Source organism: Hippocampus bargibanti, linkage group LG06, assembly GCF_051943395.1.
Source record: "Hippocampus bargibanti isolate YZ-2025 linkage group LG06, ASM5194339v1, whole genome shotgun sequence".
In the NCBI taxonomy this organism is placed as follows: Eukaryota; Metazoa; Chordata; class Actinopteri; order Syngnathiformes; family Syngnathidae; genus Hippocampus; species Hippocampus bargibanti.
In genome coordinates this window covers 6,441,068-6,458,821 of record NC_142739.1, presented here as the reverse complement: position 1 = coordinate 6,458,821, position 17,754 = coordinate 6,441,068, and the positions used below count along the sequence as shown (strand labels likewise).

At 39.4% G+C, this 17,754-nt stretch overlaps 1 protein-coding gene across 1 annotated transcript in view; it reads right to left on the bottom strand.

Moving 5' to 3' along the window:
* The window catches only part of tmem147 (transmembrane protein 147), a 29,603-nt gene extending 16,152 nt beyond the window's left edge, over positions 1 to 13,451 (bottom strand). The window contains exons 1-6 of the mRNA XM_088999418.1: positions 13,305 to 13,451; positions 12,038 to 12,140; positions 10,947 to 11,016; positions 5,979 to 6,044; positions 3,250 to 3,386; positions 3,047 to 3,131 (exon numbers count right to left, since the gene is read on the bottom strand). Coding sequence (XP_088855544.1) covers positions 3,047 to 3,131; positions 3,250 to 3,386; positions 5,979 to 6,044; positions 10,947 to 11,016; positions 12,038 to 12,114 — 435 coding nt within the window. The 5' untranslated portion in view covers positions 12,115 to 12,140; positions 13,305 to 13,451. The remainder of the gene's footprint in view (positions 1 to 3,046; positions 3,132 to 3,249; positions 3,387 to 5,978; positions 6,045 to 10,946; positions 11,017 to 12,037; positions 12,141 to 13,304) is intronic.
* Between the last annotated feature and the right edge of the window lie 4,303 nt (positions 13,452 to 17,754).

The window sequence follows — 17,754 nt, the reverse complement described above, 5'->3', positions numbered from 1 at the left end:
ATCTGTGCGAGCGACTGTTTTCGTTACTGAAGATGAACAAAACACCACATAGGAGTCGTGTCACCGATGAACACCTTCATTCAGTCCTGAGGATTTCCTCTGCGCAGAGCCTGACTCCAGAAATTGATGCACTTGCAAGTAAAAAGCGATGCCAAGTAACTAGCCTGGTCCCAATGTGCGTCATCAGAGTAACTGAACATTGAAAAAAACTGAACTGGATCAATATTATTTTATTTACTGATGGCATTGTCTGTTCAAAGTTGAAAGAGATATTTATTTAGGTGTTGGCCTTGATGGTTTGTGATGAAAAGATTTAAGTTACAATTAAAATGAATAAAGTTAAAGATATATAAGCCTGATATTTTTTTTCCAGTTTGTTTTTATTATTTTCTTAAATCTGTTCTGGGTTCAGTATTTAAGCAAAAATTCAATTGTTATATATTAGGATGGTTAATACAGTAGTTTACTGTATCTTCAAGATAATAATGGTTAATACAGCAGTTTGCTGTATCTTAAAGATAACAAACGCATAAACAAATTCATAAACCAAATTGGTCTGGTCCTCGACAATGTTTTTTTTGCCCTCTGTGAATTTGAGTTTGACACCCCTGATCTAAATAATCATAATAATAATAGACAAACAGATAATTAAAAAACAAGAAATTCAATCCTTCACAGATCACCTCATCTCGGTAGACATCAACATTAAAGAGAACCAACTAGCCTTCTTGGATTGTAAAGTAATTATAAAAGACGACAGCGCTAAAAACAGAAGTCTTTAAGAAGGCTACGCACACTGACCAATCCTTACTTTTAGATTCTAACCACCCTTTACAACACAAACTAGGTGTTATCAGAACCCTCCAGCATAGGGCTAAACTAATACCAACAAGCGTTGAAGGTAGATTAAAGGAGTCAAAACATATCAGGAGAGCACTTACAAACTGTGGGTACCCTCAGTGGTCATTCAACAAATGTCAGAAAGAAAGAATAGGGAATGAAACCTAAAATTCTCAAGATACAAAAAGGAGAGGAGTAGCAGTACCTTACATTGCAAGAGTTTCTGAAAAACTGCAGGAGTTTCTGAAAAACTACAGAGTCCTTTGGCAACACAAAATTCCTACTTATTTCAAACCGATAAACACGTTAAGGCAAAAAGTAGTGCATCCAAAAGATAGGCTGCCAAATGACAAACAAAGTAATGTAGTTTATTCAATACATTTTAAGAATGAAGATTGTAAAGAGCAGTACATTGGGGAGACTCAACAAATTCTCAAAAATAGACTTTACCAACATCGCAGGGATAATACTCGTGGGCCTCAATCGGCAGTACATTTGCACCTAAAAGCTAGCAACCACTCTTTTGACGACAATGGGGTTAAAATCTTAGCGAAAGAACATAGATGGTTTGAAAGGGGAGTAAAAGAAGCGATTCTCATAAAACAACAAAATCCTTCATTAAACTGGTCTGGTGGGGTGAGGTTCAATTTGGATCGTTCATACAATAGCCTGCTTAGGCAACACAGGTGACGCAACATTAGTAATGCTGATGGGGTGATACCGGAGGAAGTGGGGCCAACAGGCCAGTCGTTAGTCAGGAATGTAGGAACAATCGGTGGGGGCGCAGGGAGTGGTCCTCTGTTCCCCCCAACCTGAGAGTAGGGACCTATCATATCTGTGTCCGGCGCCGCCATGTCTGGACATTAGGGATATATATATATATATATATATATATATATATATATATATATATATATATATATATATATATATATATACTTGGCAATAAAGATGATTCTGATTCTGATATATATATATATATATATATATATATATATATATATATATATATATATATATATATATATATATATATATATATATATATATATATATATCAGAATCAGAATCATCTTTATTGCCAAGTATGTAGGACACACAAGGAATTTGTTTCCGGTAGAACACGCTGCACTAGTATCGTTGTCAAAAAAACTGCTAAGTGGCACTATACAGTTCCATTTTGGCTACTGTTGAAAGAGTTCAAAGAGTTAATGGCTTGGGGGAAGAAGCTGTTTAATAAATATATATATATATATATATATATATATATATATATATATATATATATATATATATATATATATCAGAATCATCTTTATTGCCAAGTATGTAGAACATACAAGCATTTGTTTCCGGTAGAACACGCTGCACTAGTATCGTCATCAAAGAAACTGCTAAGTGGCACTATACAGTTCCATTTTGGCTACTGTTGAAGAGTTCAAAGAGTTAATGGCTTGGGGGAAGAAGCTGTTTAAATGTCTGCTGGATTTGGTGCGCATGGATCGGTAGCGCCTGCCTGAGGGGAGTAGTTGGAAAAGGTGGTGGGCAGGGTGCGGAGGGTCCAGTAGGATTTTCCGCGCCCTTGTTCGGATTCTTGCAGTGTGCAAGTCCTCGAGAGTGGGTAGGGCGGTGCCAATGATTTTTTCCGCCGTCCTAACTATATATAAGTATAGGTATATATATATATATGTCGTACAGGAGTGGTCCATCGATGAGAAGGTTTCTTCAGCCGTCATCTGTACTTTTTTGAAGGTGTCGGACGTTTCGCATGTTATCCAAGATGCTTCTTCAGCCAACTAAAGTCTTACTGGTAGTATTGGCCCTATATATATATATATATATATATATATATATATATATATATATATACACAGATGACGGCTGAAGAAACCTTCTCATCGATGGACCACTCCTGTACGACGGAGAGCTTACACAGACGAAATAATAATAATAATTATAATAATAATAATAATAATAATAATAATAATAATAATAATACATTTTATTTCAAATGCCTTTCAAAGCTTTCAAGGAAGCTAAAGCTGGCCTTGTGCCAATCGCCTGTTCTCGTGTTTTTGATGATCTTTGAATTCTTGTTTTTATTGGAAACTGTAATTTTCATTATTAACCCGTAACGTGGAATGGGATAATGAAAACCGTAGTCTTTAAGGCAAACCTGGAGTACTTGGCAGGTATTTATACTTACCAAACTTATATTGGAGTCAAAGCTCATCTGGATATATTTCCAGTCAAACTCGATCCCTCTGGCCCCGACCCATAGAGGAAGACATCTGTACAACCACAATCGGAGACTTTGATATGTACACACAGTTGATGAAACTGAGCTATTTGTTTAAATAGCAACCAGTTACATTTTATGGATTCAAAAATATATGCGACAATGCTTACCTCGACATTACAAGTTCGGCGGTTGCCCATCCCATGGCAGCTACCATAATTTTATATTCTCCTTTGCCAGCATTTCGTGACATGACAAGATGGAGGCCTAGCAGGTCTGCAAGATCCACTGTTGCTTTCATAAATTCCTGGCAGAAGCAGACAGTCATAAAACCTTGGGTACACCTACACTTTTCTATTAAAATGCAAAAAAATGAGCTGTATCAGAAAATGAATGAATGAATAAATTGCGCCTTAATAATAATAATACATTTTATTTCTAAGCGCGAGGACCACCGACGTCACTTTTTTGTTTCCTAACTGACATCAGAAAAACGTTTTATAGCATCTAAAATACCCAAAACACACAGTATGATATTTTTATTCAAATGCAAAACACCAATAAAAATGACTTGTGTCCAAAATCTGCAAAAAATTGAGCTGCGAAATGGGCATTTTCAGAAAGTCCTGCCCCCAGTTCGTGACGTCACGCCAAGACGTCTTGCATTGCTGGAGAATCAAAACAATGGCTTCAAATTCGGAGAATATGCTTACTTGTTACACATCCAGTTATGAATATGATTCAAATAGTTCTGAAGAGGAAAGCATACATGTTTGCAATCAATTAAAGAATTTATTCCGTGTCATTTTGAGGCATCTGGAATGCAATGCAGCGTCCCAGAAAAGAGGCAGAAAATGGTGACCTCTTGTAGACATGACAGTGTATTATTGCGTTTCCACAGGCTGATAAATTGCTTATATGGAGCTTGGACGCCCTCTTCTGGCGCAACGCAAGGTTTTCAGACCAAACAAGCATTGACGTAATGGAAGGACTGCTACAATGTGGCCTTTTTTTCGGTCAGGGGCGTTCCTTCAGTGACGTCACGTACGGACTCGTCACCAACTCAAAAACAAGACTTCCGGAATATTCAGCACGAGTCTTAAAACGTAAAATATAGCTATATGCGGTAGAATCTTTGTAAAATACGCTCAGTAGAAGTCATTTGAAGCAATTTTACAAATTATGGACACGACTTGTCCGGAGACATCGGTTGTCCTTTCACTAGTATATTTATACTGTTTTAGCTCAGACACATTACTTTCGCAATACAGTCTGTCAATTTTCCTGAGGTGAAGGTTTGGGCTGGTGTACTGCATCATACAAAGAACTGTTTATTATTTTACACCACATATTTGAGGGGAATCAACATTTTGTTGAAATCTTCAGTTTGGTGCAGTGCAGAGCTATTCAAGAGTTTGAAATAAAATAGGACATTTTGAAATTCTTTGGAGGTGGATTTGACATTTTTGTTGGAAGGCTCTGTTGAATATTTTATTGTTAGTCTTAAAAAAAGGGTGTGCCACGGAGAACCAATTTATCTTTTCATACATGCACAAATACGACGGATGATGGAATTCATCATCACTTCTCATATTCAGACTATGCTTGCATTGCCGCCACAAGGGGCGACACGACCAACAGATTCAACTGACAAAAGAGAAATGGTGAATGGCTTCTACTTTTTCATGCCGATTGCCTTCACTTTTCAGGTCTTAGCGGAACGGGATCAACAGTATGATGAGAAGACTGAAGTTTAGAATCACAGTGGAATCGAGTTGCAAACGTCGCGGTTGGAAAACATTTTGAGTTCCACGCATTTTCAGAGAAAAGGGATCATCTGTGCAGTAGCACGTTAAGAGGTGTTTTGAGTGCAGGGGTCCAGCCGCTTAGATATTTCGCTCTCTCCACTCTTATCTTGTGTTAGAACCGTGAGAAAAAGGTGGTAAAATTGGGTCCGTTAAGGACTGCAAAACCTTCTTTGCTGGCCTCAAAATATCTGAATCACAGACTGATGTTAATTATATTTTGTCCATGAATTGTTGTCAAATAATTGCCAATTGTCTTTCAGCTCCCTTTCATTGCTTTTCCCCTGCTGTGCTGACTCCAGAAGTGTTTTCGTCTTAAAGCATGTATTAACCAATCACATTTTCGCCATCATTTGTTACCAGGGTCAGAAATCTACCTGGACGCCTTCACAATCAGTTCTGCGGGCCCTGTTGCATCAAATGGGTCGATCAAATCTTTCCTTTAACCAATCAGATTTCAAGTTAGCAACCCAAAAGGGGTACCAACGCCTTCTTGCAGGCAGTTTCCGCAAACTATGATTGGCTAGTGACTAGTCAATCATTGTTTGTGAAAACTGTAACGTGGACCAGCGCCTGCAAGAAAGCTTTGGTACCCCATTTGGGTTCCCAACTCGAAATCTGATTGGTTAAAACAGGTTTGATCAACACATTTGATGCGACAGAGCCCGCAGAACTGATTGGGAAGGCATCCAGGTAGATTTATGACCCGGGTAACAAATGATAGCTGACATGTGATTGGTTAAATGCTTAAATACCAAAACGTCTGTGTACCAAAACACACATCTGAAAGCACGACAACAGGGAAAAAGCAATGAGAGGAAGCTGAAAGACAATTCGGATTTATTTAATCAGAACTCATGGACAAAATAATAATTAACATCAGTCTGTGATTCAGATATTTTTAGGCCAGCAGAGAAGGCCTTGCAGACCCTGACGGTCCAGGACTGCACTATATTCATGTCAAAATAGCTCTTCCCAGATTGCAGTATGCCACATTCCAGCCACTTGCGTTAATTACTTTAAATCAAGTCAATTGTGAAAATGGGCCTCATGTTGTGGGTAAGTGAGTAGAATGTGAGGAGAATGTCACTTACCCCAACAAAGTCATAAACCCCAGCTCCTCCTTCCCAGGTGGGGAAAAAAGTTGCAAGGAACAACATCTGGCAAATACAATAGGAAAAAAAAACAATGTTTTCGGTGCAATCAAACTCCGTGGTTCACAACATTTAAGGGGTCTTCCTGCATACTTCTGATACACCTGAATTCAATCAAATTAAAATCTGAAATTTTGCTAGTAGCTTCCCGAGCTTCCATTATGTTTCACAAGAAGAATGCAATGCATCATTTAAAGGACAACCAACGTCTCTGGACAAATTGTGTCCATAATTTGTAAAATGGCTTCAAATGACTTCTGAGCGTATTTCACAAAGATTCCACCGCATATAGCTATATTTTACATTTTAAGACTCACACTGAATATTCCTGAAGTCTTGTTTTTCAGTTGGTGAGACCTACATCACAGACCCCACATCACTGAAGGAACGCCCCTGACCGAAAAAAGGACACATTGTAGCAGTCCTTCCATCACATAAATGCATTTTGCTGTACTTGGGTCTGAAAACGTCATTTAGGATCAAAAAGAGACAGAAGAGGGCGACAAAGCTCCATGTAAGGAATTAATCAGCCTGTGGAAACAGGCTGATTAATTCCTTACACGGCTTTGTCGCCATGTTCTGCCTTCTTTGGGCGCGACATTTCCCTCCCCTGATGCCTCAAAATTACACGGAATACATTATTTAATCGATTGCAAACATTTATGCTTTCCCCTTCAGAACTATTTGAATCATATTCATAACTGGATGACTAACAAGAAAGCATATTCTCCGAATCTGAAGCCATTGTTTTGATTCCCGAGCAAGGCGTCTTGCCGTGACACCACGAACACGGGGGCGGGGCCTTCTGAATCTGGCCACTTCCGGTTTCAAATTGAAGTACTTTTTAGACACTTTAAAGGACAACCGACGTCTCTGGACAAGTTGTGTCCATAATTTGTAAAATGGCTTCAAATGACTCCTACTGAGCGTATTTTACAAAGATTCCACCGCATATAGCTATATTTTACGTTTTAAGACTCGTGCTGAATATTCCGGAAGTCTTGTTTTTGAGTTGGTGACTAGTCCGCACGTGACGTCACTGAAGGAACGCCCCTGATCGAAAAAAGGACACTTCCAAAAGGACCTTCAATCACGTCAATGCTTGTTTGGTCTGAAAACCTCGTGTCGTGCCAGAAGAGGGCGTACAAGCTCCATGTGAGGAATTTATCAGCCTGTGGAAACGGGCTGATTCATTCCTCACAACAGCTCGGTGGCCATCTTGTGCAATTTCTGGGCCGCTACATTGTAGTCCTGACGGCTCGAATTGATACGCAAGTACTTCTTTAATCGATTGAAAACACGTATGCTTTCCTCTTCAGAACTATTTGAATCATATTCATAACTGGATGTGTAACAAGAAAGCATATTCTCTGAATCTGAAGCCATTATTTTGATTCTCCAGCAATGCAAGACGTTTTGGCATGACGTCACGAACTCGGTGCGGGACTTTCTGAAAATGCCCAATTCGCAGCTCAATTTTGTGCAGATTTTGGACACTAAGTCATTTTTATTGGTGTTTTGCATTTGAAAAAAATATCATACTGCGTGTTTTGGGTATTTTAGATGCTATAAAACGTTTTCCTGATGTCAGTTAGGAAACAAAAAAGTGACGTCGGTTGTCCTTTAAGAAAAAAGCAGATCATCTACAGATATGGCCAAACTACGGCCCGCGGGCCACATACGGCCCGTTAGGCTTTTTAATCCGGCCCGCTGAACTTGGCCAAATTATAGTAAAAACAGTGTCTGAAACTCATGACAAAAAGTTAGCGGACAACAGGGCAGATAACTGAAAATTTGCCTGCCGACTTTTCACAACTTGAAGCACAATGAGACAACTAATCACATTAAAAAACATTGTCACAAAGTATAAAGTATTTTTTTTTAAATCAAGAATGTACCTACTACAAATGCTACCTTGCTTAATTTACGGTAAATGTGCATGGCTAGATTTTGCTGCAGTAGTCGATTGTCATTGGGGTGCACAATGCAACGTTTGCATTGTTTCCTACGAGCCACTAACCCCCTTTCATAAGTCTCACGTACACGTTACAGTCACGGTTTAATGTAAATTTACGTTTTGTAGCGTCACATATGTTGTTAGCTTCTTTTGAATCTTTCTTCTGGCCTGAGGTTCTGTGCATCTATTTTGGAAAATGACATGCAATTGCACGACTATATAACGCTTGCAAAAGTCCGGAAGAAAGAAGCAGGCTTCTGATTGGCTGCCGTGCCGAGTATGCAAATTTCAACTGCAGGTAGCCTATGTCTGTGTGCTCGGCGACAGTACACGTGTATTGTTTGCGCATGAAGGTGAGGGCGTCAGTGGAGAGTTTGTTCAGGACAAACCATATGATTTGGCGGAATTTAACACAAGTAGGTATTATTGAGCTTGAATATTTCGTTGTGTAATAATATGTTTTGAATGTTGAAAGTGATTCCATTTTTTTTCACAACTTGAAACACAATGAGACAACTAATCACATTAAAAAACATTGTCCGAAAGTATAAAGTTTTTTTTTAATCAAGAATGTACCTACTACAGTAGGTACATTCTTGCTGCAGTAGTCGATTGTCATTGTGGTGCACAATGCAACGTTTGCATTGCTTCCTACGAGCCACTAAGCCCCTTTCATAAGTCTCATGTACACTTTACAGTCACGGTTTAATGTAAATTTACGATTTGTAGCGTCACATATGTTGTTAGCTTCTTTTGAATCTTTCTTCTGGGCTGAGGTTCTGTGCATCTATTTCGGAAAATGACATGCAATTGCACGACTTTATAACGCTTGCGAAAGTCCGGAAGAAAGAAGCAGGCTTCTGATTGGCTGCCGTGCCGAGTATGCAAATGTCAAGTGCAGGTAGCCTACGTCTGTATGCTCGGCGACGGTACACGTGTATTGTTTGCGCGTGAAGGCGAGGGCGTCAGTGGAGAGTTTGTTGAGCGCGCGGTCAGGACAAACCATCTATGATTTGGCGGAATTTAACACAAGTAGGTATTATTGAGCTTGAATATTTTGTTGTGTAATAATATGTTTTGAATGTTGAAAGTTATTCGATTTTTCAATAAATGTTGATTTCTTTAACTTTGCCCCTTCAATGAAAACTTATTAAAAACAGACGCAATCTTGATAAATCACAGTGCATATGTTATTTTAATCTATTCCCATTTCCTCCTCCAAGTATCTGCGAAATAGTATGTAAAGGCCATATTCCTTGAGATTAATTTATTAACTGGGATATTTTTCACATTTGAAAGACAGTTAATAAATTGGGTTGTAGTGTTCTTACTGTGCTATGAGGTTTGTACACACTACATTTACATGTACAGCGACAACCGGCACCATTTTTTTTTTGTTTCCCACTGACATCAGAAAAACGTTTTATAGCAGCTAAAATACCCAAATCAGGCAGGATGATATTTTTAGTTAAATGAAAAACAGCAATAAAAATGACTTCAAAATGAAGAAGGTCCCACCCCCTTGTTCGTGACGTCACGCCAAGGCGTCATGCCCTGCTCGAGAATCAAAACAATGGCTTCAGATTCGGAGAAGATGTTTTCTTGTTACTCATCCAGTTATGAATATGATTCAAATAGTTCTGAAGAGGAAAGCATATATGTTTGCAATTGATTCAAGGAGTCCTCCCATACCAATTCGAGCCGTCAATGACAGCAATGTAGCACCCAGAAAATGCAGAAGATTGCGCCCAAGCTCCGTTGGAAATGGGCTGATTTGTCAGCTGGGAATTTGTGTCAGCGAATATCAAATAGTTGTCGTGGTGCAACACACAACGATTCACCATGGCGTTATTTATGTGTTTTCCTAATTTCGCCATCAACACGGATCAACACGAAGTTTTCAGACCAAACAAAGTACCCAAAATGCATTGTGTGTCGCTTTCTCGGTCAGGGGCGGTCCCAACCTGACGTCACATGGGGATCGTCATCAACTCAAAAACAAGACTTCATGAATATTCAGCGCAAGTCTTAAAACGTAAACTATAGCTATATGCTGTGGAATTTTTGTAAAATACGCTCAGTCGAAGTCATTTGAAGTGATTTTATAAATTATGGACATAACTTGTCCGGTGGCGTCGGTTCTCCTTTAATGCCTTAAGTTTAGTATTTCCGGCCCAAACACTCCCTCCAAATGCTCCTGGCCCTGCCCCTCTGTCAAATTTTAGAACCCAATGCGGCCCGCGAGTCAAAAAGTTTGCCCACCCCTGATCTAGTGTCATGCAGTCACTTTCAGATTTCAAATGAGAGTAAGATCTCTGATTAAAATACAATGACATTTACGTATGAAACAGAAAAAATAAGAGGCAAAAAGAGTCACGTTAACCTACATATTTTAGGTAGACAAAGGTTTGAGTCCCATTTGAGTGCAAAAATCCAATTTTGAAAATGTCATTGTAGATTTTCGTAAAGAATTGCATCGCGGACAACTAGGTGTCCATGGCCCATGTCTATGTCCCAGTTGAGCAACTGTTAAGGCAATTCACGATACGAACACTTTGCAATTCACGATACGAACACATTGCAAACATCGTTTTATTTTCCTAACATCCTTTTATTTTCTCGGGCCTCTGTTTTTATTATACATCCATCAATGACGTCACATCCTGCTGGTCTTTTTCAAAAGCTCTCCCAAACAGCTTGGCCGCGCGCTCCTCCACCATCTGCGAGAGCCGGCCTGCACCAGTGGGTGCAAGTCAATTACATTATGTGCCGCCCCAAAGATTAAATAGCAATCTTTTTGTTCCTACTTTTGATTCCTGCTAGATTTTTCTATTGTTAAACGAACCTAACAGCAACACTAACGGTACTCTACCTGATGTGAAACGTCAGTATATATTTTCCTCATTTAGCCTCGAGGGGAATACAATACTTGTACTAGAGAGTCTACTCACTTTGCAGAGCTGGACAAAAAGGTAGGTAGCTCCAGCCTGGACACACCTCCAGAAAGCATTGTATTCTGAACTAGAACACAAAAGATGAAAAAGATATTCTGTTATTAGGGAAAGAATGCTCCCATAAAATGGAATGGCACGATATACCAAATTGCTTTTGGAGATTAAGTACCACCATTTCCACAATACCAAGAGGATTTGGCAGAGGCTCACAAAGCTCTGACATTCCTAAACTGATTAGCTGACCCTTATGTTTCTACGACAAGGAAATGCAATGCGAGACCAGCATGTAAAATAACTATCAATAATATCTGGAAATAGCAACTACTGTCTCAACATGGGTACATTGTATCATATAGGTACAGTATGTGACAAATTTCTTGATGACATGCACAAAAATCCAGTGACTGTAAAGTCTCCTTGAGAGTTTTGAAAGGCGCTTAGAAATTAAATGTATTATTATTATTATTATTATTATTATTATTATTATTATTACAACTAATTATGCTTCATACAGATCAACTGTACACATCTTGAGATGCGGGAATGTAAAGTTTATCATAATAAACCTGTTCAATAAGCCTAAATTATAGAAAATCAACATCATGTTAGCACCCAACTGGATAATGTGGTTATAGGCTCATTGATTACTCTTTTAATCCAAGAAATATTGGATCATGTTCTCTTTGTTTCAAGATACTATATCTCAATTTCTCATAAATCGTTTGCAGCCTCTTACAAATGTCGCACGTTTATTTAATATTGGGGCAACTTGAAATTGTTTATAGCATATTTAAAACAAACAATATTTTCATTGGAAACTATTTCTATGGGTGCATCTACTCATCTATTATATTAGCAGATATACTGGGTGAGATGGAGGACACTGATTTTTTTATTTTTATTTTTTTACTTCAAGATGGTGCGCGAGAGTGGCTGCTTTCCAGCAGCTCCTGTATTTTGTTTCTCTACTTTCATTCCTTTCATCACTTTGTTGCTGTGAAATGTAAATTTCTCGACTGCGAGACTAATAAGGAAGGGAAAAACCAAAAGGAAAAGAAGATATTAGCAGATATAATAGAAATACTCACAGGCCGCTGCACTTGTATGTTATGAAGTAAGGGAAATACGCCAAAGCAAAGCAATTTCCGAAATGAAACAGAGTCATGATGGGGAGTCGGGCGATCAGGTGACCTGTAGAAATATTGTACCGGTATTTGAAAAATAAACAATATTAGTCGATACTTCTGTGTAACCTCTCAGTCGTACAGGAGTGGTCCATCGATGAGAAGGTTTCTTCAGCCGTCATCTGTACAATTTTGCAGCTTTCAGACGTTTCGCCTCCTATCCAAGAGGCTTCGTCAGCGAACTAAAGTCTGACTGGTCGTATCGGCCCTATTTATATATCCGTAATGTCCAGGCATGGCGGCGCCGGACACAGCTATTATAGGTCACTACTCTCAGGTTGGGGGGAGCAGAGGACCACTCCCTGTGGCCCCACTGATTTTTCCTACATTCCTGACTAACGACTGGCCTATTTCCCCCACTCCCACCGGTATCACCTCATCAGCATAACGAATGTTGCCTAACCTGTTTTGCCTAAGCAGGCTATTGTATGAACGATCCAAATTGAACCTCACCCCACCAGACCGGTTTAAAGAAGGATTTTGTTGTTTTATAAGAATCACTTCTTTTACCCCCCCTTTCAAACCATCTATGTTCTTTCGCTAAGATTTTAACCTCATTGTCGTCAAATGAGTGGTTGCTAGCTTTTAGGTGCAAATGTACTGCCGATTGAGGCCCACTTGTATTATCCCTGCGATGATGATAAAGTATTTTTTTGAGAAATTGTTGAGTCTCCCCAATGTACTGCTCTTTTGTCCGGCGCCGCCATGCCTGGACATTAGGGATATATAAATAGGGCCGATACGACCAGTCAGACTTTAGTTCGCTGACGAAGCCTCTTGGATAGAGGGCGAAACGTCTGAAACCTTCAAAATTGTTCAAATGACGGCTGAAGAAACCTTCTCATCGATTAGTCGATACTATAAATGTGAAAGGACGCTAACCGTAGTCACAAGACTCCACCTACAGTAAATATTAAAATTCAACATTTACAGTCCACGCGCAAAGTGAATTCATCGGTATTCGGTAGGATCAGGCATCTATCTATGGGCAACGCATCGCAATCCCACTTCCATAGCGAGAAGAGCGCTATGTCAGTCTCCATAGCGAGAAGAGCGCTATGTCAATCGAGCCACGAACACTGTCCATGAGTTAATAATACACGCATATTCATCTCAATGTCAAAAACTGTGTTTGTACCACAAAACGTAATATTAGTAAAACGCCACTTACAAGAAAAAGATTAAAGGGGAAGCAGGACGCCGTGCGGTACCGGAAGTTGGTGTTGTCTCCATTAAATCCTTCCGACGGAGTTTCCGCTGAGAATGAACGACCGCGATGAACAACCACAAGAGAGTGTCCGGTCAAACCAAGCCTTGATTTTTTTTTGCACGATTCCCTGCCCATTTCGCAGTCGTGCTTGGCGTTAATTTGTATTCCAGGGCGCGGTGGCAAAACTCTCTGAGAGACATTTAGGGTCGAACTACAACCGGCGAAGGAGGGTCACATTAATTCATGTGTGGCGATCTACTATCTGCAGTGAAACTGTACAGCCAGTTATTCTTAGTCCTTTCCTCTTCCTTTCATAACTTTGCTGCTGTAAATTGGGAATCTCCCCAGTGTGGGACGAATAAAGGATATCTCATCTCAGTCATGTATTCTTTAGGAAAACAAATCGAGTACCTTGAATTGAATTAGTAGACATCGATTCTCTTCCCACCTTCAAAATCCCACCTCAAAACCCACCTATTTAAAATGGCATTTTCTGCGTAGCTCTATCTCTTGTTTCAATTTATAATTGTATTTTATTTCTTATTGTGGCGGACACTAGGATAAGGCGTGGTCATCCATCCATTTCCGTATCGCTTATTCCCCTTTAGGGTCGCGGGGAGTGCTGGAGCCTATCTCTGCTGTCTTCTGGCACGAGGTGGGGGACACCCTGAATTGGTTGGAAGCCAATCGCAGGGCACACAAAGACGTACAACAGTCACTCTCACACTCACACCGAGGGACACTTTGGAGTGGTCAATCTGCCTGCCATGCATGTTTTTGGAGTGTGGGAGGAAACCGGAGGACCCGGAGAAAACATGCATGTTGAGAATATTTTACTGCATTTTCTATGTAGGAACTATATCCACTAGTTAGCCGTTGGAATAAACATTCGGTCGTGTTTGTGCTCCTTCCTCAAGGGCTATAATTGTATTTTTGCTTGTCTGTGACTGTAAAGTGTCCTTGAGAGCTTTGAAAAGTGCTTGAAATAAAAAAGTATTATTATTATTATTATTATTATTATATAACGTTTGAAGACCTGTGCACATACACAGAGGCACGCGTGACTGGACCATTGTAGTAATTTAGTTTTAAGATGTAGCGTGCATAGTAGTGTGAGTTCACTCGGTGATTTGCGTAAAACAACGTGCCGTGTCATCCTGCCACACATGCCGGCAAATACAGTGTCCCACTGAACTGGTTTATCCTCACATGGGCCGCAGGCTTGCTGGAGCTTGTCCTAGCCACTTTTTTTTTGGGCAGTGGGCAGGGCCGGGGTGGGCGGGGCCCGGGCCCACCCGGAACGGATTAAACTAGCAACCAATTGCAGAGCACACATATTATACGTAGAAATCACGTGACTGTCGCCTGATGTTGAGCGACCCTGCCTTGTAGACGTATCTACAGACGGTGTATCGTAGCCGATTTTGAGTTGTTTTGAGATAGTGATAATGGGAGATAATGTTGACTTTGATTGGAAAACAAGATTTGTTTCTGGTCAAGGAATTATAAAATGTTTTGGAAATATATTTTTAAGTTTTACTTGACTAGTTAATTCGTACTTATTTTTGCCTAATATTAATGTCGCCAGCCTAATATCACTGTCTCCAGCCACCTGACATGTTCAACTGTACTTAATTTCATTGCGTGGTGAAAGATTAACTCGTATTAATTTGCTGTTTATACTTAATGAAAAAACCTTTTAAAATTGACCACTTGCACATTGGGTGGTTTCTATTTTAATACAGTTGTATGTTCCAGAGGAATTGGAATGTAGCCCTGCCAAACACATTCTATGCTGAGCTTCACAGCAATAATGTCAGATGCAATGTCTGATGACCTTATTCATATTGAAGACGTCAAGAATTGCCAAAAAAGATAAACTAACTGGCTCAAATGTTCACACTCACAATAATCTGGGGGAAAACTTTTAACTGGGAAACACATTGTTGTCGAACTAGGTCTGATGGCTGCTTTCAACAAATTTTTAGGTACATAATCCAAATCTAATCTAAATTTTACTCTAACGTGTCAAGTTTTTGAGCAAAATGATCTGTTTTCTTAAATGTGAACTAAACGTGAATCTTTGTATTAAATTAAAACACGAAGATGGAATGGTTATATGCTTTCACATCTTAAAAAAATAAAAACAATATTAAACCAAAAATAGAACAATTGAATTAATGTCCAATGTTACAAGGTGAAGAGAAAAGCCAACAGTCTGTTAATTCATACTATGCCACCTTTTCAGTTGGGAGATCCTTATATTGAAGACTTGTCGGGAGCTGCACACAACTCTCACTGGTCCACGTGACCAACTGTCCCGCAGGCTTGCTCGAGTAACAAACTTGGTCAAATTATCACCCCAAGCCTGCGGCAACCAAATATATATTATTTGATGGCTCGGAACAGCTCTGTTGGTGTTAAACTTAGTTGTGAACAGCTGACTCGGGGAGAGGTTGCCATCGATCAGAATTATCTTTATGTTAAGCAGATTCCTACGGAGCCCCTAAGGGGACATCGAAGAAAAAAAAAAAAAACTTTGCGAGATCTCGCAAAACTTTGCGTTCCCTCGCAAAACTTTGCGTTCCCTCGCAAAAGTTTGCGTTCCCTCGCAAAAGTTTGCGTTCCCTCGCAAAACTTTGCGTTCCCTCGCAATACTTTGCGTTCCCTCGCAATACTTTGCATTCTCTCGCAAAGATTGCGAGATCTCGCAATCTTTTTTAAAAAAATGTGCGTTCCTGTACTTCCGGGTCAGCTTGGCTCAGGTAGACGGTCGCGCGCGCTGCTTATTGAGAGAAGGCAACAACTCGGCGCATCATGGAGGAAGACTTGGAACACTTCTTGCAGTCAAGAAACGTCCCTCACGTGGACATTGCACGTATGAAAAGCGACAAGGTGGGCATACAGCTACAAAGTCTGATGTAATAAGCAAAACAAGAGAAACATGGACATTTTTTTTCGAAGTAGTATTGGTAGTAGGTCAATAAAGTGAAAGTGAAGCTAACATTTCTATCTACTCTACCTGTACTGTTAATTCTATTTTAATAATGAGGTTATTAACACAATTTAAAATCGATATTACAGTTAGTAATTGGGCTGCCGCTACCTAATATACTATTCTCGTGTAATACTGAATACAAATAATGATGACTGTAGTGTCCCATCACTCATGTGAATATGTTAAATGTATTAAAAGTTATTGATAATTAAATAAACATGTCAAGTATTTATTCTCACAATTTATCTTTGCAGGTTGACATGGCAGTAATTGCTATGATGACCGAAGAGCAAATGGGCAAATATATCACTTCTTATGGTGATCGAATAGCTGTCCTTTGCTTTTGTCATCAGAAAATGTCCAGTGGTGATAATGAACTGCTCCTCCAAAAATTAAGAGGCAAAATAAGATCAAGGAAAAAAGGTGTAATGGCTGAGACTTCGGGAGTACTCCAAAACCATGTTGATGGGATGGCAAGACATAACAATGTTTCTGCAGAAAAGACTCAAAGGAAGATTTATGGCAACGATTACCATCAAGTGAGGACAAGCAAAGGTGGAGGAACAAGGTATGCCATCCTGGAAAAAAACAGCAACTGTCGCTCAAATTTTGGAGCTGGGAAAAGGGCTATTTTTCCCAGATGGAAGCTAAACCAAAGGACCTGTTGAAGACTTTACTTTTGAGGTCTGTGATTTCAAAAGAAACCACATTGCTTTAGATGAAACAATTGGCAGACTCTATGAAAAAAACAAATTGAAACTGTTAAGATTTTACATTGGCACAAAAGAAAATACTCCAACATCTCATTTGGATGAATGCAGTGAAGCTCATTCATCTGTCACCAACATGGTGGGAGAAAGTGCGCAATTGATTGATTGACTCTCTTATGTCTACACACACATGCACACACATCAGTTTAGGAGCATTTCATTATTTGTACTTTGAGATGTAAAACATCTGTCATGGTCAACCTTGCGTAGGGCAGTCTACAGTTGTATTTTCCTTTTGTGTCTACAATTGATTTCATGGTTATTATTCATTCATTCAATTTTCCATATCACTTATTCTCCTAATGGTTTCGGATATGGTGCCACTTTCAGTTTGACCTAAAGGTTTGAAGTTGATATGTCATGTAATGTTGCAAATATTTGCACTGTTCAAACAAAAGCAATTCTTTTTGTACTTGATATTGTATTCCATTTATATGTTTGTGATTGGTGTTCATACCAATTTGTCAATGTTAATAAAATTTGTTCCAAATAATTCATGTTTTTTTTAAACACAAGACACCACCTGCTGACGAAATTGAAGAGTGACAATTATGTTATCATTTACAGGCAAGTGATTGTGTACTGGGGTGCAGGAATACTATTCAGATCCACATTGGTTAAGTATTTGTGGTTAAAATCAGCA